Genomic DNA, 21,725 nt, shown 5'->3' on the forward strand with positions numbered 1-21,725 from the left:
CTTGTGCTATATTGGTATGACTGTGTTATTAATACTGTTCAAGTTTGTTATTCTTTTATATTCTACGCAAATGTTGACCTTGCTGAAATGAAAATAAGGATTCCAGCTCTGTGTGTCTCTTTGCTCATTTTGCTTATTTATAGAACAAAGCAGCTTCAATGGGACAGCACATCAGTTTTCCAGATAAAGACGGTGGCACAACTCTGTGTCTTTGTATGACGCTGAATGAATAGCTCTCCATAACATGTATTTTTCTTAGGAAGAGTAATGTTTCATTATATAGTTTTCTCTGTGTGCCAAGCTGCACTAAGTACAATATAGCAGGCTGCTCTCTCCTGTTATTAGCAATCTTTTACGAATCATGAGGGAAAGCTGGCGCCACACTGCTCCAGTGTCCTTTGTCTTTGGGTTAGCTGCTTGAATTTTCCAAGAATGACTTATTTGCAGACGCAAATCGATCTAAGTATTTCTCTGTATGTACTAAAAACAGATTAAAAGCACAGACTCACGTTGTTTTGCTTTCTTGCAGGGAGAAGATTGCCTACTTCACCAGAGCCAAGATCAGCATCCCATCACTCTCTGCTGATGATGTATAATTTTTTTTTTTTTTTAATTTCACAGCTGTATTTTTTCAATCGCCCATCTTTTTAGATGAACTGTTTTGTAGCATAGCTCTTGCTTTTATCTTGAAAGAGTATTTTTTTACATTTAGCCTTTAATTTGTAAAATATCCTGGGCTGAATTAATGACTAGAGGGAGATAAAAAAACACCAAAAAACAAACAAAAAAAAAAAACCAAAGTAGAGTAATTTGGTACACTGATGGTAATTTTGTACAGTTTGTATGTGTCACATGCACGTATTCATAATGTTTTGTAAAATTGGAGAAAGGAGACAGTGACAGTATGTATTCATGTTGAGCTGCACTGTTCTCAGTCACATTTTTGTTCCAATGGACTGGTTTACCTATTCATGTAAGCTGACTGTGAAAATGGCTGACAAGCCGATAAATTGACTTTTGCACCATATATTTTCAGAACTTTAAGGCTGCCTCATGAACCAGGTGCTTCAATGTCCCCAAGTGGTGCCATTGCTACTGTTGGTATTCACTACGTACAAAATCAGCATTATAGAAGGTTGTATGTTGCTGCAGCTGTAAAGTTGCACACTCCTTTATAAGCTTGGTCATAGTTACAGTGACGGAGAATAAAGTTACTTTATCAGAAAAGCAAACAGTAAGCTAACGCACACGCTACATTTACATGTATGGTTATGATCCCTTAAGTGTGTGTTTTTTTTTTTGTACAAGGATAACTGTCCCCATGCACATTCTTAAAAAGAACATCAAAAGACTTAATACAACATTACCTAAAGGGGCATCCCAATGATCTCACATTTGTTTCTGGAAAGGGGAAAATGTAAACTCACTTTTTCTTTTCTGTGTTGTCTGTCCTATTATGTATGTATAGGCTTTTGAAAGTTTTTGGGGGTTTTTTGTGCCCGGTAGGTTTACCAAGATTTGGGATTTTATGTCTTCATTTTGCTCAGAAAAGTGGGTACTTCAGGAGCCTATGCATGTATGAGAGCGAAAGGAATGTATTTAAAAATGTATTAATGCTGAAAAAAATTTTAACATCTTTGCAATTTCACCAAGGAATGCCGGGCCTTGTAGTTTAACAGCTACTAATCCATTCAAAGACCCATGTAGCAAAAGTACCAAAGAAAGTTCAAAACAGTACCTAGCCTGAAAAAAATAAATACATATAAAATAATATATATATATATATATATAATATATATATATATATATACACACATACACGAATACAGCTAAATTAATAAAATATCCAGACAACATTTTCTGATGCAGCCTACCATTTTGACTATTTGGTGGTCAATTGCTCAATGTAGTTTATGTAATAGCAAGAGTAACTCAAGAGTAAAACACAAAGTACAACTTCATCTCCACTGCAGTATATTTGTCTCAGATTGCAGCATCTTGTTACTATTTATGTATCCCATTTGTCAAAGTTTTGATAAAATTGCTTTTCAGGATAATTTACTTAAATAAATCATTTTGGCATATATACGAAGCTGAAAAAATGGAAGGGACCTATATATGAAATTAAAGTTCCACTTTTTCACCCCGCCCTCTTTTTAGACTGATCACCACTTTCATAACAGTAAAAAGGTGATTATTTTTTGGGAGGGGGTTATTTTATACTCTGGCAATGCTGATTGAGCTCCATGATGTAATTATCGTAATTTTGAGAGAAGATATTACATTCACTTGACTGCAATACTAATCACCATTATTCACTAATCACTATTATCAGCCTTATCACCACTCCTAAAAGTGGCAATAAGCACCGACATTCCAGACATGAATTTTCAGTAATTTATTAGTAGTGGCTGCTTACTGTACCACAGCTAAAAGTGCAAAACTGTTTGTAACAAACTCCACTGATCTCTGTTGTAGCCAGTATGGTGTCCTGCTTTCGAAGAGGCAGACGTTACCTGCTATTTTTAAAATGGCAATCACGCTTATCACCAGTTGGCCATTGTCAGCTTTTAATACTGAAAATGATGATCCTGTTAAAAAAATGGCAGTCTTTTCAGGAAATACCCATTTTAAAAATGGGGCAAACAGAAAAATTACGTTACTTGTGTATGAAGAATGGCATGTGTCCTGCAAATGGGCTTCTTAAGAAACCTTTTGCAAATGAATAAATGAACAATAGTCTAAACTTTTGAAACCTATTTGTTTTTGAGGGAGATATTGGGTGAAAATGTCGGGTGCTTTCCTTTGGATTGAACAGTAGATGAGTTCTAGGACATTTTAGGATGTCTTTCTGAGAGTTCATATAGAGTTTCTGAAGAAAGACAATAAAAGAGGGCTGTCAGTCACTTAGGAAAAGGGGCAAACTGTTATTGCTTCACTATCAGCAGGCTTCGAATTTTCACATACATGCTGTTCTTGCCAATTCCCATGCAGATAAAGTGTATAAAGTTTCCCCGGCAAGTTAGCTTGCCAAACTATGTATGTGAATTGTGTAGGTTTACAACCAAGAAGAAAATGCTTGTCTGGATTAAAAAGAATTAGGGCCAACAATGCGCGTGGTATAAGTAATTATGGGTATTACTGGAATAAACCTGCGTTGTAGTCCCAGGTTCTCAGAAATGCCCATTCACTTTTTCCTTCTTAACTTGCATCCTACTTTTTATTCTTTTAATTCTCCGAAATTGATTTTTTTTCAATATCATTTCATTAGCTTTATCTTTTACCAAGAATTATTTAAGCTAATTTTGCACGATTTGCAGTCAGCACCCAATGTCAAATATAAGTGGAGAATTGTAACTATACTTGCTTTGATATGAAACATGCATATTTATTTATTAATGATAAGGCTGAGAGTTTTTTGGACTTCAGTTATTGGTCTTGTGTCTTAATGATATCCTTCACTCCTAATATATAAGAAAAAATGATCTGTTTACTAACAGGTCTCATAGCACAAAGTGCCTCCTGGCTTTTTATCTATCCCTCCCCTGTCCCCTTCTGGTTACGGTACATCATACCTTTAGGGCTACCACTTTTACAACACTGTAAGTTTAAAAAAACAGCAGCTTTTTATATAGGTGAAACTGTAGGAAAATATATTTCTCATGACAGCATTGCTGAATGTACACTTCATATTTGGAGGTTTATGGAATACCAGAAGGTATATCCAGTGCAGATAGAAACCAATGAATAAATTGGAAATGTTTGCGTTTATAACAGAGACCTCTCCTTGCAGTTTTGAGCTGAGGTCTTGTTGGGCCCTCTATCACCACAGAATGAACACTTATTGGGACACCGCTATCGCTTTTCATTCTTATTAGAAGCTGGAATCAGTATTTTTCCAATTCATGCATATTTAAATTTTAATGATCCACGTGTTTTTATTTTCCTGTTCATTGTGTGCTGTACTTCCTGTGGAAGCCATATATTTGCTGTCTTTTTATACTATGCTATGCCTCAGTGTCCTTCCCTTAAACAGTCAGTAAAAAAACTGCTACAATCTGATCTAGAAAAAAAAAACAAAGCTTTTTTTCTTTAATTTTTATGATTCTACCCTCTTATAGTATTTTATACCATGTTCATACACAAATACAAATTGTTATTCTTTTACCTACATATGCAAATAAAATTGCATTCGTAAGCATGCTGTTTTATAGGAGATAATGACCTGTAATGTCTGTTTTGCTACCAGAACTGTCATGGTGGGTTGGGACCAGTGTGGCTGTATAGAGAGATATCAAGCAAATCCCCTTTTTTATTGCTGACATTATAAGCAGCAGTGTGCATAAATAAATAAAACCCAATAATACATCTCCTGCTAAACCTTTTTTCATTTTTCTTGACTGTCATGCCAACATTTTTGTGTTGTTTCCTAAAATCCTTTAAAATTATAAAAACACATCAAGAATGCAATGAGCAACTTGGCAAAACATTTTCCCTGATTTTCAGTTTGCTAAGTAATGCCATTACAGGCAGCGCATCAGGATGGAAATCTGAAAGCAAAGTACAAACTCTGTGACTGTCATTGTTATCCTTGCTTACCTACGTATATTATTTGTCCTGATACATACATAATTATTCTAGGTCGGTGCTCCCCCCAGTAGTGAAATCAGGAATAAAATGACGGTCCCAGAGCCAGAAATGGCAGCTTCCATATTTCTATCCTGACAGGTTCAGTTTTGAGTATCTAATCAGTGTTGGGTAATTTAGGCCTTTGTTTCTATGTTCTAATTCAGGTATAAATAGGATGCTGATCATACCCGAATACCAATAAGCTGCTATCTTTCCCAATAGCATTCTGAATATATGCAACTAGCAAATAATCAAACAAAAAGCATGAATGGACAAAGTTTAAACATATACATTATAAAATCCATTGTTTGTGAAGGGTGGTAAATGTTCTTATCAGTAAAAAGTTAAAATGTATTCATAGGGATGTACACATAATCTGAAAATGCCACAAAAAACTTGTTTAATTTAGATTATAATGCACTATGAATTGAGGTTTTACCCCTTAGACAGTAAGACCTATTTGCTTTTCGATTTCTCTGTTTATTAAAGCTGAACTGCAGATAAACAGCCACATATATAGATGAATTACATATAGGTGAGGTGTCCAACATGTCCATTCAGTCCTGAGATTTACACATACCTATCATACTGCACATTCAGTAGGCCAGTACTACTTACAGTTAGGGAAAACATGTGTCAGGTGTCTTTTCCCCACTACCAGCTTGTTGATTGAAAATTGAAGGAAAAAAGCACGTTAAAAGGGTGGTCCCCCTGCTCATTCTGTTCACACCTTCTGTCAGTATGTTTCTCAACACATTTGCATGCAGCATACCTCGTTGGCTTACAGTCCTTTCCCCTTTTCATTCTAAATTCTTTCTATAATTCCAGAATAGTGATAACTAGTTATTTTTGGTACTTGCATTCAAATGTTCAACACCTCACCAATAATGCACATGTATTTGTATTCAGCTTTATACACTTTACATAAATAATTGGGGGGGGGCATCCATTGTGTTATCTAAAGTACAATTCATCTGAACACTTTCCCCTTTTGATGTATTATGCCTTGGAATGATTGCTATCACAGTGGAGGCAGCCTTATTATGACAGCATGTCAACCTTATGCTTTGTGCTAGTGGCCTATTCCACTGTACAAATGTGAAATATGTACAACCAAAATACTGACAGAACACTAGTAAAAGGTGGCACTGAGGAGTGAATTGTGCACATGGATTCAAGTGTCTGTCTCAAGACAATCAAGTATTAGCTTAAACAAAATTCAGTTATTCTGAGCTGGTTCATGAGTGAATACTGCAATTTACGGAGGCAAATACACAGGTAGCTCTTTAGCCATTTCTAACTGAAGGGTTCCTACTCCGTGTCTAAACTGTACCTGCTTAAAGGACTACTAGAAATTGTCATATACGTTATTGTAAGGTCAAAGATTTGGGGGGTGGGGGCATAAATATGAAGTTATTTAACCTTGCCTTGTCAAGGATTTGGCAGTACCATGCGCCATGTCTGCAGGTGTCTGCAGGGTTTAATGTAAAGGTTTAATGAAGGTTGCCTGTGTTTTAGTTATTTTTTTTTTTTGTCAGCTTGATTTTTGTAAAATGTAGACTGATGTTTAGAGCTGTTTGTATCTTTTTAATGAGTTACTCTCTCTCCTCACTTATTTATTTACTGTCTTATTTATGTTATGTATTGTTGTAGTTCAGTTCTGGCCATTTTACTTCTGGTCATAAATAAAGTTAACAAAATCATTTACAGCTTATTCTATTTTTGGAGCTGTTACTAATGTATACTTTATGAATGATGTATTACATGAGTAATTTTCAAGACTGGCCAGTATTTCTCAAGTGCTACCAAGATCCATTGTTTGCTGAATATGCTGAATCACATTAGGCTTAACACATGCTTGAGCCAAAAGTCATTTTATGGACCATTGTCCAAGACAAAGAGTGTAGTGCTATGGAGCCGATGTGTGGCAGTTGAAATAAATATAAAATATATATATATATATATATATATATATATATGACATCTTGAAGCGTGATCTATCAATTATTTTGCTGGATTATCTATTCTACAGGCTATTGTTCCTTCTACATAAAGCATTTTTAAGCCTTACATAAAGCCTTTCTAAAGCCAGTTACCTTTACTTGTGTTCCACGGATTTGGGCCTTAAGCCATTTATTTTACCTGAAGAAGCCATTGACAGCTTTGACTATAAAATAAACAATAAACTAACTTTTAATATCCATGGGTACACAACCTAAGACATGCCATACACTGCTAGATTATTACACTGGACAAGCTATTGGGAAATAATCCCTTTTGTATTGAGTGTGTGATAATCCTTCCTTACACTGATAAGGCAGAAACACCACTCCCATTTGTTACCCATGGCAAAATCAACTGACCTGTACTTAATATTCATTGCTCATATGGGGTTACCCAAATGCTTGTCTAGTTTCTGAATAATCTTTCCTGAACAGTTTGATTTCTTTATGTATAGGCAAGTTTACATGCCTGCCTATAGCTGCTTTGTGCTCTCCAAACTCTGAGTTTTCTTACCCCATTGCTAAGCCCACAAGAAAACGCATATCTTGAAACGAACAAAATCAGATGCCTTTTAGCAATAGGAAAACACATTGCTAAATACATTGTGAGATTTCTGCTTGCCACTCCCTAGCATTCCTTTAAATTCCACAATGGAACCAGGTTGCATGAATTACCATAGAATACTCTAATGCAGTACAAAACATGTTCATGTTGAATAAATATTTATAAATAAAACAGAATAGGTAAATACAACCTAACCCTTTACTTTTAGGGCTTGTGTATCCAAGGAGCACCTGTCATCAGTAGATCACAAAAGCTGGTCATTTCTGAGTTACAGGATTTAGCTTTTCAGTTCTCTCGACTATTTTCTATACTGTGGCATGAAGCAAAAAGTGTCTTTACTACTATTATGTCACTAACTCCTATATAATTATCAAGCTATAGTCTTGTGAATACAGACAACATCTGCCACCACCATGTGGTGACAGGTACACTTTATTATTCACAGATAAAAAATAAGAACTTGGTGTGATGCTTTAAAGCTACTACAGACACCTGTGGCCACTAACTGTTGTAAAGCTACAAAATCCCTCATGGTCCAATTCCAATAGGCCCTATATATTCAATTTATTTTAGAGGCTGCATTAAAATATTGACAACTAGGATATGATTGGCAGCTGTGAAAGGCAAGAAGGCTTTATCCGCCTGGGTAATATTCAAGTTCTTGTTGGGTCTTTTAGTTGCACAACAGCTTGTGTGCCACATGTCTATTTTATATACTTTTCACAATTATATTAGTACAAAATATAATATTTACTTGATAAAAATATATTTAGTATTCATTTTTAGCTATTTTTGCTTTGCTTCTGTGCCTATGTATATCAAAATCAAAGTATTACAGCCACATGTCAGAAAGATACTTAGCCAAATGAACAAAGTTGTAACGTGATGGTGAAATCAATTGTGTTTTTTCCTTTTCTAACTTTCTTTTCTTTATAAAATATGAAATGCTCAGAACTGAACTAAATATGTAATCAGGTTAAATTGTGAATGTGTTTATGTTCCTCATGATGTCCCTGTCAGTAATACAATGGAAACGCTACCATCACATAGATTAACGATTTTTCTGCACTTTCCATGTGTCTCAGTGATTTGCATAAAATGTTTTTTTTTAACAAAACTGTTGTTGGTATATTATTTATTTAATGCTTTTTGTCTAATATTCAACTTATGGTTTATACACTTTACAGATTTTTTTTTTTTAATGATTTTTAAAGTGCTAAACAGATTATATGTGGTTTCCAGCTTCAATTGAAATTGGGCACCTATGAGCTTTTTCATTGGTAAGTGCAAAGAGTAGTAACCCAAAAAAGCCAGAAAGGTGAATTCTTTATTTCTGGTTATCTCCGTTTTTCCCCTAATGAATAAATAACCCCATACATATCACAAAACTAAACAAATGCTCCAAAACATTTGGAATAGTGTTTTTTTCAGGTAATGCTTTAGGCTTTTCTGTGTTTCTGAAGTCCTTAGTGTATTTAGTTCAGGGTCACAGATGCTCTTTGTTTTAATATATTGACAACTTACCTGTGTACTTGTTCCTTACTGCAAACAGCACTTTCCATCCAATTGCTGTTTACTGTCCTAACATCACATACTGCAGACTGTCAAACTTTTTACGTTAAAATAAAGTTCTTTATTTTAAAAGGCCTGCTATAACTACTATATCCACAGCTTACCGTACATTGCTGGTCTGTGGGAAGAATGCCACTTACATTGCTGGCCAGGGGGAAGTCTTTCACCCTTACAGATGGCACCAATGATCTTTTTGGATAGTCAAATTGGTCTAAAAGTCAAAAAATGCTCATTGCCCAATGAACCCTTGACAACCTCTGGAGGAACCCTTGTTGGGAAACACTGATCTAGAGAATCATTACAGAAATTTTTAGAGAGTTTGAAAAGCCAAACATTTTAGCTTTGGGCAGAATGTGGAAGTTATTGATAGAAAAATCCTATATTTTTTCTGTTCCACCCAGAGGTACTGAGGCAAAATCGTCCACCTGTTCGTACCTGTAGTGATGGCTGCCTAAGTTAAGATTTCCCTTACTTTGGAACAATCACCTCTTACTTCCTAATGTGTCCTTGAGATGGGGGAAAAATGGTAAATATCTGACAAGTGGCAAAAAAAATCTGCATTGTCTGAACTCTTCCCAACTCAATACAAAACCAAATAAAAAGAAACTTTTGGTTGTACATACACCTTTTAAAAGACAATAAATACAATCAGGACCCCAAAGTCACAAACAATCCAAAAATGTTTCTGTGTTTATAAGACATCACCTTTTAGACTCTCATATGTCATTACAAGGTCTGCATGAACGTTTTACTTGCTGTTTCCCATGGGAGACCTCACCAGGATGCCGATCTTGGAAGGTACCATCTGAAGTGTATTTATACAAGTCACCTATGTGAAGCAAAGACGTTGGAAAAAAATCAAGGCTGTACTGAAATATTTGGGAAATCCCACAACATAGGTAAAATAAACTGATGGGGCTGTAGTTTGTCTGCAGTTTTTCTTGGGCTGGTTGCACATAAGCTACTGAAAACATTGCATATCGGCCTGATCATTATGTCTGTTTATTACAATCAACCATTTGCCATGATGCTTACCAAAATGTGATCTGTACACTCATTGGTCCCGGGACTCAGCTGTGAGATTTAAGGCCATATACAAGGATTCATGTAATTTAAATAAGGATAATACTCTTTCATCACACACTGGTCTGCTATTTTTCCAAGAAGTGTTTTAGCTGTTGTGACATTTGTCCAGTTCAAAGGCAGATTTGGATTTACATAATCGTTATAACCTAACAAAAGAATAAGCAATTTGGTGTTAGCAATAGCATTGTATATGACCAGGTCTCTCATTAGAATTTTTTTTTACTTGACAAATCTGCAGTTTCTTTAATCTGATTGTGGGAAACAATACACAATTCCAATTTCATGTGTCATTTTAGGTGTACCACCTTTATCTGTAGATACTGTTTGACTGAAAATGTCATGTTTGTTGTAAGATCTTATGAGTGCCACAAGGTATTACTAGCTAAAATGTTAAAAAAAAGCCTTTGACAAATAGACTAATCTACAACACAACAGTAGGGTTAATAGCCGTACCTTTTGTGCAGCATTTTAGAAAAACTATAAAATGTTTATATCAGTCCCTCTTACTAGAGGTGTCCCTGTCACTCTTAGCAGTGACACTTAGCATTATGACACAATGTTTTTGAGGAACCTACATATAATAAAATAGCTTAAATCATGGAAAACAATACATCCATTTATTTGTTGTGATAAATCTAATCACACTCCTATGAAATATGGATGGAAAAAAACCTAGCTACCTGTTGATAGCTATAGAGAGACTTGATAGCAAAAAAAAAAAAAAGGAAAAATAGGACATCACAAGGGGTAAGAGGCAGAAACAACGGGAACACAGCCAGAGTCCAAAGATGTCAGAACATGACAATTCTCCTTTTGATAGAGTAGAAGCTTGCCAAAAAAGGAGCCCTGGGGTTCTGGCTGTCCCTGACAAAGACGTACAATAACTTTCTGTTTATTAAGTGTCCAAGTGCCCTGGGCTGTTTTCAATCATATTCCCTTCAACCTGTCCACGTAATATTTTGTGTTTTGCTTCTAATATAAATTTTATTTGTAATTTCTTAAAGTTTAAGCTTTGAAAATATGCTCTGACATGTTTTTTTTTTTAAGGATGTCCCCTTACCTCATCATACATTGAAAAGCTGTAAAGCTTTGGATCTTCTGTCACTTCTTGTCCTGGTGACAAATATTTATTTCATATTGTGTCAGTGTGGATGAAAGAAAGGTATGGTAGCATGTAAGGATATGTAGATGTGAGGACTAGGAGAGCAGAGGCAACAAGCCAGCAAACTGCAATTGGGGGAAAATGTGCCTGCAAGGGGTAGATGAAATTGGAAATTACAAATTGAGCTTAAATGTTTCCAGTGAAAGTTTAATGCTGCAACATTTTGGACCACTGGTATAATTTAGAGAGTTTGGTGTGGAGAAACTGGAGTACCTGAATATAGTCTTGACATCAACCCTACTGCTGTTTGTGATCCAGATCTGGTCATCTAACATTAGTACTGTGAGGGTATAAATACCCTTTTGTATGCAGAAGGCATACAATGTCTACAAATATTGCACATTACACAGTTGTGGGGTATGTGGCCCTAGGATAGGAGTTTTCCAGAGATAGAAATAGTAAAAGAGGTTTCTGCAAGACCAGGAAAAATAAAGCACTATGCCACTATTCAAAATAAAACATATAAAAAGCAAGCAATTGTTTTCATTTGGACATGTGGACATGTGGAAAACTTTGTGCTTGATTTAATCAACAAACTATGCTTTGTAAAGATTGAGTTCGAGTAGAGAAATTTCAGGCAAACAAATTTTTTACTTGGCCTTGAATTGTAGTAAGGAAATTCACTTTTCCTTGATATAAATTATTACAGTAACATTTCCACCATGTAGAACACAATCCAGTGAGTTCTTTTTTACAATTGCTATTCTTCAGGATAACAGGACCCATCCTTTTACCACCACCTTTTGAGCCTCTGCCTCCCCCCGACCCCCACCTGCTTACCAACCACTCCCCACCATTAGGTACCCAAGCACTAATCTTGGATTTATGTTGCCTGGCAAGCAGCCATTTATTTACCACCATTAAATTAAATAACCATTCAAGTAATTAACAAACAAATATTCAATAATAAATAAATGACAAACTTTTGATACGCAAGCATACATTAACATAAAATAACATAACACTCCATTAATAATATAAATATTAATAAACCGGGATTATATAACGCCAACATATTACGTTGAATATAACCTAAATAACCCACCACCTAATTCCCCCTTTTAACAATATATAACCATAATAACAATAACCATAATGTTCCCAAACTTCAAACTCCCGGTTATACACCCAAACAACCAGGCTGCAGGTCTCAGAAGGCGAAATCCGCACCCAACAGGAATTTAACTCTTCCAACATCTCCACCTTGGTCCCTAGCCACCCAGCACCACCTCAGGAGCCATAATCATCCGTTCACCAAAAAGGGGAGGACCCCACCAAAGAAGATCTCCCCCTACCAAAATCCACCACTTTTCCAATGCACTGGATCCTTGCCTTCCAAGACCCCAACCGTCACAGCGCTCAGGTGTGAAACCTTACACCTGAGCGCTACCTCCACACCCACCAAGCTTGTTGAAATTCCAGCCTGCTATTTAGTCTTCCTCCATTCCTGGCCACAGAAATGTCCCACCGCAGTATTTACCCATCTTGGGGCTGTGTTGAAATGTTCCACTAAGGAGGCGCCTGTCCACCAAGGGCCTGGCCACTTGAACCGCCAGACGGCAACACCAGGTCACTCCAGCCGCCACCTTGAAATCCAGCTTAACAGCTGAATCATGTCCCACTTGGAACTTTACCCAAATTGTAGCCCCCCCCCCGGCATGGAGCCATACCTTGGCAAGGGCCACTCACCCACCACCAATGTGCAAACACATGATGTAGCACTGATACCCCCTTAGCTAGGCGTCCTAATCGCCCTTCGACGTATTGGTCGATGAGGACAGGCCACTACAAAAAATTTTTCTCCAGGGTGCCGTACGAGGAGAGCGAGGCGAGGTAGCCGTCTCTTCCCTATGGTAACAGGCGTCCGGTCGACCTTGCAAGCAATGTGCCCCCAAGCTTAGCGCATTGCTTGGCTCGGTCCATTCACATGGCCCAAATGTGCAGGGCTCCCACACCGTTCTTTTCAACCAAATTCCAGGTACTTCGATCCCATGTACTGTCACCTCCGCTCCAAGCGAGCACCATGTCTTTTGATCAGCCGAACCGCTGTCCGCCTCTTACCACACCCAACGCGATTCAAATCAGACCAACCACAGCTCAATGCCCCAACTTGAAAGCTAAACAAAACATGCCCTCCAAGTCCTTAGGCAAATCCTGCAACCCATGCCCAGTAAACCACTAGCTGCCTCTGTTAACTGCCTCATCATGCCCCACCAACCACAAAATCATCTACCAACCAAATCAACCACCCATGAACAACATGCTCAACAGGTCAACCTCCCGAAACCCGTCCCGGAACTTTACCCCACTCACGACACACTCCAGAAGATGCCAGACACAGTACACCCCCCTCTAAACAACCTCCTAATGAAAGAAGAAACTGGCCGCTCACGAAACCTCCTCCACCAAAAACAAGACAATTTACAGTGACAATAATGTACATCCCCCAGAAGCAGCCAAACAAAAAGTGAATATTACATGTTACCAGCATTTCAACATCAACTGACATTACCCTGCCACCATACTGACACCCGGGAGAAATAGGCCATACTATCCCACTTCAAATACATCAACCAGTAATATAGCATACCATCCAACCCCTGATGTTAAGGAGGACCCGACTCATCCATCCCACAGTACCAACACCAGGGAGCAAAAGAGTATACCCTACAAACACCACTGACACCGTAAAGTAATAGAGTAAACCCTCCAGGACCACCGACAATAGGGAGGAATGAAGCCCACCATCCCACTGTACCGACACAAGGAAGTAATAGAGTATACCCATACACAAAACGACCTCCAAAGATCAATAGAGTATACTATACCACAGTACTGACACCAGGGAGTAATAGAATATACCATCCTGCTGTACCGACACCTGGGAGAAGAAGTATATTCCATCCCACAGCACTGACTCTAGGGAGTAATAAAGTATACCATCCCCCAGTACAGAAGACTGGGAGAAACAGTGACTACCATCCCACAGCCCTGACACCAGGGAGTAATACAGTGACAGTATACCATCCCCCAGTACCGAAGACTGGGAGAAACAGTGAATACCATCCCACAGCCCTGACACCAGGGAGTAATACAGCATACCATCCCCCAGTACTGACAATTGGGAGAAACAGTGTATAGCATGCTACAAAACTAACCAAGAAGTAATAACCATCCCACAGATTGGTCACCAGGGAGTAATAGCAAATACCATCCCACAGTACTGACAGCAGGGAGTAATAGCGAAAACCAGCTCACTGTACTGACACCAGGGAGTAAAATAAAAAATATATCATCCCCCAGTACTGCCACCTGGGAAATAGTGTATACCAATCCACAGTACCAACCTGCCGACTGTCACCTCAACCTAGCACAGCCAATTCCTTCCCCCTACATCCGATAAGCCCCCCTTCATCAAAAACCTAACCCACCTAAAGGCGCTGAACCATGTTTGAGCCACTGCGCCCCAACCCTCTCACCAAAAGTACCCCTGCATGTAACCAATTAAAAAAATGCAAGGAATCAACCGATAATAGCACCGCTCGTGCCCCCTTAACACCCTCCCTTAAATTCCTCCCAAACTACATGTTCCAACGCTAACCATGCAAAATGGCCTACAACGCACACTTCCAGCGCCTCTTGCAGATGCCCCCCTGCAAGTGCGCCCCCTGCTAAGTCCTAAAAAAATTTTCCCACCACCCACCTAAATCCAGAAATTGCCGACTCCCTGCACACCCCCCTGTTCTTTAACCCCCCCAGAACCCCCAATTGCCTACCTGGCAGCCCGGTCATCTGGGCAGCCTGGGTCTTCTGCCCGGGAGGCAGCAGAGGCCGACGCCACCACACCCTACCACCACCGAGCTCCAGCCAGCTCTGAGGCCTCTGCCGCCGCACCCTGAAGTGGGCCGGCTGTGGACACCATCTGCCAGGCACTCGCACCACGTGAATCCCCAGCTTCAGGTGAGGCCTCCAACTGATACCCCCCAGAAAACTTTTTCGTCAAAAAAGAGCCGCCCACTTCCGTCCAGCCCCCTTTTACTCATCATTTTCCTAATCCCCTCCTACCCCAGGCTCCACACTAGCACAGCCCCCTCTAGCATTATTACATTTGTATTAACCCTTAATCTCCTAAGCAAGGCCTCATACCCGGTCATGTAGGCCCTGCGCCTATTTTCTTATGGCTACGGGCCTTTCTTTAAACCTTTATTTCAGAGTTTCGGTAGCATGGTGGCCTAATAAAAGTGATGTCTAAGAAAAACAGAAGTCCCCATATAATTGAGGCCATAGTATATAGTAACAGGAGAATCCTAAGTGCCCCACAGTTAACTTATAAAGAACCACAGGACCTCCATATCACAGGCAAGTGCTTGATATCAATGTCATTGTAACTCATGATTGCTCTACAATACAATATTTCATGTGGTGCTGCATGTAGAAAATCTATGTCCTGTAGAACCCTGTGGAGAGGGTAAATAAATGGTGTAATAAATAGACACTATCACCTTGTTCATGCAAGAAAAAAAAAAGTTACAGTGTCTTTACAACCCGCCTTTCCCCCAAACTTTTACCTTACCGGTGATCACTTACCACTCCTTCCTCCACTGTAGCAAGGACTTAATGACTGATGTTAGTGGCCCTGGGAAGCAGTGGCATTACTTTTCACTTGTCAGGTGACAGTGATCAGGCTTACTGATTGGCTGCTAGACCTAAGCACTGTCACAGGGGACACATACTATACTTCACACCCTCAAAAATGCCAAGAATTGTGGAAAGTTAAGCAAGAGAAAGCAATGAAAGAGTGCTGATTATGTTAGTATAAAGGGGGAAAGGAAAGAAGAAGAAGTCCCTTGATGATCTTCCCGGTTCTTCCTGGTTAAAGTGATGGTGATGCTTTGGTTTCATTACTTTTCATTCATCACTGGCTCACAACAGATTTAGAGATAAGGAATTGTGCCACTTTTCTGCCACTCATTACTTCATGTTTACTTTAGATCTGTGTCTAAAAGGTATTTTGACCACACACAGCAATGTGTCAATAATTTCCAGGAAATGGGTAAGCATTGACATGCCCCTCATCTAATGACACGTGTACATGAAGTTACAAATGCAGTAGACTTCTAGTGATGCTTGTAATTTGAACTTTTTTTGTGAAGATGGAAAATCAAACTACAGGATCAGCTAAGTAAAAATTCTAGAACATTTGGCATTTAAACTGAAAAACCGTGAACCATGGCCATATATATTATAGATTTCTCCCAACCCAAAAAAAAAAACTCACTCAACGTTTTTGGATGTAAAAATGTTGTGTGCAGTGCAGTAACCCAAATATAACTACTCAAATTAGGAAAAGATGATTATTTCTCATTGATGGTTTAGTGGTACCCAGCTTTTTGCTGTAATAGTTAAGGCTTGTGTGTAAAAACTATTACTACAATATTCTGTATGAAATTGTTTATGTATAATTATTTAATCCAGACTAAGATATAAAACTATTTTGATTATGGGCATATAGTACAACCTGTGCCTGTGATTTATTGATTTTCCAGCTTGTTGGGGAGTCTCCCTGAGTGAGTTGATCCTTTTGTGTGCGAGAGGAAAGTCTCTAGGTGCGGTGTATACACCAGTGCTAGCAATCAGAGAATATTCTAACAAGTTCCAATGTGTAGCAAACTTGTTTGAGGACAGACTGAAAACATTCCTATTCTTGAGAAATAACCGCATATATGTGGCCATCCATATATTTTGTATAAATTTCCTGGTCCAAATTATACAGTCTAATTACTAGTAAATTATTGTTATTTGTGTTTCAATAGAAAGACATTCATTCTGTTACCTTGAAGGGCTTTTGTAATCGATTAAAGACCCATTCACAACACAAGACTTATGTGGCAGCGTGTTAAACAGCCCAGACAAAAAAGTCAGCTGAAACACATAGAAATGCATGTAAAAAAAAGGCTGCCTTTATTACAGTGCACATGTTTTAGGAGGTGCATTGGAGTGCCATTAACAATTATTGGCATTGCACCACATCAAGATATGTGACATGCCTTTCTGTAAGATTTAAATGATTGTTACCTAATAGTGTGAATGGGCATTTATTAACCCGTCAGTGCTTCACTACTAAGGGCTGTGCATCTGCAATATTATGTGGAAGCTAAATTCAACCATTGTGTGTTTTGGTACATCTGCTGTTTAAGTGGATTTAGGGCTAGTGTACTTTGTAAATGTTTGTGTTTTGCTTCCAAGCAATAAATTTAAACTGCTCAGTCAGCTAAAAAAATTACCCCTATCAAAGTCTCCCCCACCCCCAGGCTCATAGCATTCTTATGTATTGCTATGACTATTGCTACACCACACAATGCTACACCACTGTTCCTTCTTAAAACCCAATGTCAATTCATCTCAAGCTGATCTTGAAAAAATTATACTCTCCGTAAACACAACAACCTGACTAACACATATATACCAGTGTGGTGTAGGTGGCTGCCTTAGACCAGGTATCACCTGTGCAATTCTCTCTTGCATTTGTGAAGCATATTAAGTTACACTTTTATGAGAACTCTGAGGTATCTTTAGAAATTTCCATCAGCCCTCATAGGTGTCTCTCATATAACAGTTCAAAAGGAATTAATCCTATTGAGGACTGAGGATGTCTTAGATAGCAAAAATCTAATAGGGAAGTCCCAGTTTTCCCATCCTTATCCATGGCTTTCCTCAACATCTGCTCCAACATCTTACTAAACCTCTCAACTAAGCCATAAGTTTGTGGATAATATAAAGAAGTATGAGCTCTTTAGTCCTAGCCCCTTGGTCTCTTGGTCTGTAAAGATTTACTTCACAGAAAAAGATCTCTGCGAGGAATCACTTATGGCTAACAGGCAGCGTAATCCATATTGAATAAGATATATTGAACCAAAACAGACTTTAGCAAAGGGCCAACTGAGCCTGTAGCAATTATCTCAAAAGGCACCTCAATAATAGGTAGTTGCACCAAGGCACTGTATAAATGAGACAGACACACAGGACTGGGAGCACAATACGTTTCAACCTCTTTAGCCACTGTGGGCCACTAAAATCTCTGTAGTATTCTCTCTTTCATTTTCCCTGCCCCCAAGTATCCCCTAGTAAATACCCATATACTTATTGTAAGGCCATTGTTTACTTGAATTTGGGTACTACTAACTGTTCGACCTCCTCTGCTACCTTTTGTGACACCAGATATAACAGGTCCCTTTCCATAAAAAAGTAGGGGAAAGTGCACCTCTCACCAGCGTTAACTGGTTCCTCATATATTTGAACTGCATTTTCCTGGGCCCCTATAACTCTTTTCACTGTTTAGTGGCAATTTTTTTCCAGATACCCTAAAATCAAGGGGTGTTATATTCTCTGCTGAGGGTAAAAGTTTTTCCTCGGGCCCAGCAGTTTTTTCTACCAACGCAGTCAGGAAGAAAGTTGCAGAGTTGTCTTTTTTATCGGAGGATTCCTTATGATCTCATTCATACTCTAAGAAGAACCAGAGCTCAGGGCAATCCCATAGTTCACAAAATTATGAAAAGTCCCTTCTCACAAACCCATCATGAGGGAACTGGTGAACCAAACCCACCTGATGCCATAAGTTAACCTGGGAAGTTCTGAAAGGTAGCTTTTTTTTACCATAGTATACACCCTTGTGTCCCCATGTACACAAAGTACAGCTATTCGCTTTTGAAAGAGGGCCTCTGGTTTTACTAAATCAGCCCTTACAAATGTCTAGTCTAGTAAAGCATCTACCTCTTTTCAATTAATACACATTTTACATAATGGCATTTCATTTAGTAAATGCTACTATTGCAAACAATGACTGGAAGCAGTCTCTATCCCAATCACAGAGCATGTGCTTAACTACTGACAGACAATTTGATGCTATATGGCCCTATTCACAGAAGTGGTAGCAAAGAATCCTTTTGTCCATCTCCAATGAGTTGGGTCTTTCTGAACAGTCCACCAGACATGAGAATTAGGAACCCTAGGTACGTTGGGTTTTTCTTGTCTGACCCCCAGTCCCTAGTTGCAGCCTCTTCCCAGTCAGATGAATGAGGTCATACAGACCTAGATGGTTTCATACCCTGGTAAGCTCAATTGGGCACACGATGGAACTGGATCTAGTATTTCTGTCCTTAGGTACACATAGTCTCTGGGACTCATCAGTTAACAAGGGGGCGAGCAGTTTAGCCCACTGTTCCTTTGGCCAACACTGCCTCTCATCAGTCTTCAGAAGTTGTTGCTGGGGAACACTTTGGGATCATCATCTGCAGCCATCTTTGACAGTAGGCTGTTTACCTGTAATGATGATGTATGGGGTGCAGGTGGCTCCTTGGATGAGCCCACTGCACTTATAAGACACAGCACAACAAAGTTTCTGGAAGTGAAACCTTCATGCAGGTTTATTTACAATAGGACTATATATAGTACAACAGTTTATACAACAGTTTTCAAAACATACTTAAATTAATTTTGGCAAATCTGGTGACTAGGTGACTAACTACACAGAAATTTTCCTGGCTAACAGACCTGGAAAGCCTTGATACATACATACATACATATATATATATATATATATATATATATATATATTAATTTTTTTCCATTAAAACTTTTCATTTTCCATCAAATTCTCTTTAGTGACTAGGATACATTAGGAATGTACATTTTTGTAGTAGAGACATAGACAGCAATACAACACTAATAGTGGGTTCTGTCTAAAGAAGTTTTGGCTTTGAAATTTATTTCATTGGCAAGAGCTCTATATTAGATTTAGCAAGGTACATTCAGAGTAACCAATCCCCAAGGAATAATGGAGTTAAATTCTCTGCTAAGGATAGGCTCTTGCTAAATCTATTCCAAAGCAAACATTATTTAATCTTAAAAAAGTATGCCAAGTGGTGAAAACATGACGTATAAATTCAAGTTACATGTCAATCGAAATTATGAACTGAACTTAATGCTAGTTTGTTGTGTTTGTTTTTAATATGTTTGTTCGGTACCTTTAACACAGTGAAGATGACTTATATTAATGTAGATCAGTGAGCAGAAAGTATGGAGCACTCCACCCTACTTGGGAGATCCTGAACTTGTACCTCAAATTAACTAAACATTTTTGTGTTCTGAGTTTCCTAGAGCCCTTATGTAAAATGAGGCAAACATAGGCACATGACAGGTACAATATCTGAAGGCACAAATCCATACCAATTTTACATACTTCATTTCATGGCTTAATGGCACTTTTATTGACTTGTCTGCTGCCTGCAGTTAACTCTTGGGGTACCTCTTTTAAAGATGTTGTGAGATGACCAAACTTTACACGCACCCCCTACTTCTCCTTTACCTCTGATTTTCCTAAGGACTTTGTCATCTGTTGCTCAGATATTTATAAAACTCAACTGATAGATTGTCAAAATCCGAAAAGTTAGAAACTTGAAAAATGATTGAAAAAATGTTCAAGCAGTTAACACGTTTAGGTAAGAAAACAATTACACCCATAAGACATCCCAATTACAAGTTTTGACCTATGCCATAAGTGTGTTACTAAGCTGGCACAGTTTCTTGGTGGAATTCTGAATTGGTCACTGATGGCTATAAATCAATAGAATATGTGAAAAAGGAACAAAAACCATAATAATATAAAAGGAAAAAGCAATAAAGCAGTAAACCAGCCAACTAAAGTTAAAGTGCAAAATATAGGGGGAAAACGTAAAAGTACTACCTTTTTACACTTTAATATTAGGTCCCTTTATTTCCAACATCAGACTCAGCACAAAATCTGTTAGTGAGTAACAAGAAGCAACATACCTGTGAGTAGTTTGTTTTTGATGGACTTTTTAGGTTTAAAATGAAAAAACATTGTTCAGAACGTGGATTCCATATTTGCAGCATATACTTTCTTTCCATTTAGTTTAAATATGTACATTGAAAAAGCAAAACTGGAATCGCCCTTGTTAAACTTTAAAGAGTATTACAAAATCACATTTTGTGACCTGTGTCAATTTGCTGACAGGTAAGTAATTTGGCATTTCTGGAACAATTAATGCGGTAGAAATCCATTTATGTTGAGACATCTAATGTAATATTATTGCTGGATGAATGATGCAGAATAATCCCGTCAGTGTGACTGGTATGAATAAGAAACACACCCGTATATTTTCTTTCAAGTGGTAAGTTCCAAGCAATCTTGTATCTATGGTAGCTAAGGTAATGACTGACCTGCCTGTTATTATATGTAATTGTATGTTATTTTGACCAATCGGACCCTCGTACAGGAAAGAATACACTTACTGGAGTTTTCTGCACTTTTTCAAGCTCTGGCATATTAAATGATCTTTGAATTGTGAAAAGAGAAATGTCAGCTATGTAATGAAGCAGAAGGTACAGCAAGAGTCTTTGTAAATTATTTCTAATTCAATCACTGTAAATGTATTTTTCCTGTCGGTAGAATTAAAAACTGTATTCATTAAAATTGGACATAAGAAATATCAGTTTTTTTCTTTTGGCAAAGTCATAATGTGCTTATTGTGCACTACATAAAAGATTACCTGTGAATTACATTAAAAAATGTACAATTGGTGATATGTTTTACCCTTGCGCAGTGCAACTGCATAATGTATACAGATTTGTATATAGAGATATCACAATTCTACTTGCAAAGTAATAGCTTGAAGTTAAACCAGTCTGT

At 38.1% G+C, this 21,725-nt stretch overlaps 1 protein-coding gene across 1 annotated transcript in view; it reads left to right on the top strand.

The window, feature by feature from the left end:
- WWC2 (WW and C2 domain containing 2) overlaps nt 1–8,314 on the top strand; it is a gene marked incomplete in the record, with an annotated part of 111,009 nt that extends 102,695 nt beyond the window's left edge. The window contains 1 exon segment of the mRNA XM_072406109.1: nt 530–8,314. Coding sequence (XP_072262210.1) covers nt 530–596 — 67 coding nt within the window.
- Between the last annotated feature and the right edge of the window lie 13,411 nt (nt 8,315–21,725).

The sequence above is a fragment of the Pyxicephalus adspersus genome, chromosome 3 (genome assembly GCF_032062135.1).
Source record: "Pyxicephalus adspersus chromosome 3, UCB_Pads_2.0, whole genome shotgun sequence".
Lineage (NCBI taxonomy): Eukaryota > Metazoa > Chordata > Amphibia > Anura > Pyxicephalidae > Pyxicephalus > Pyxicephalus adspersus.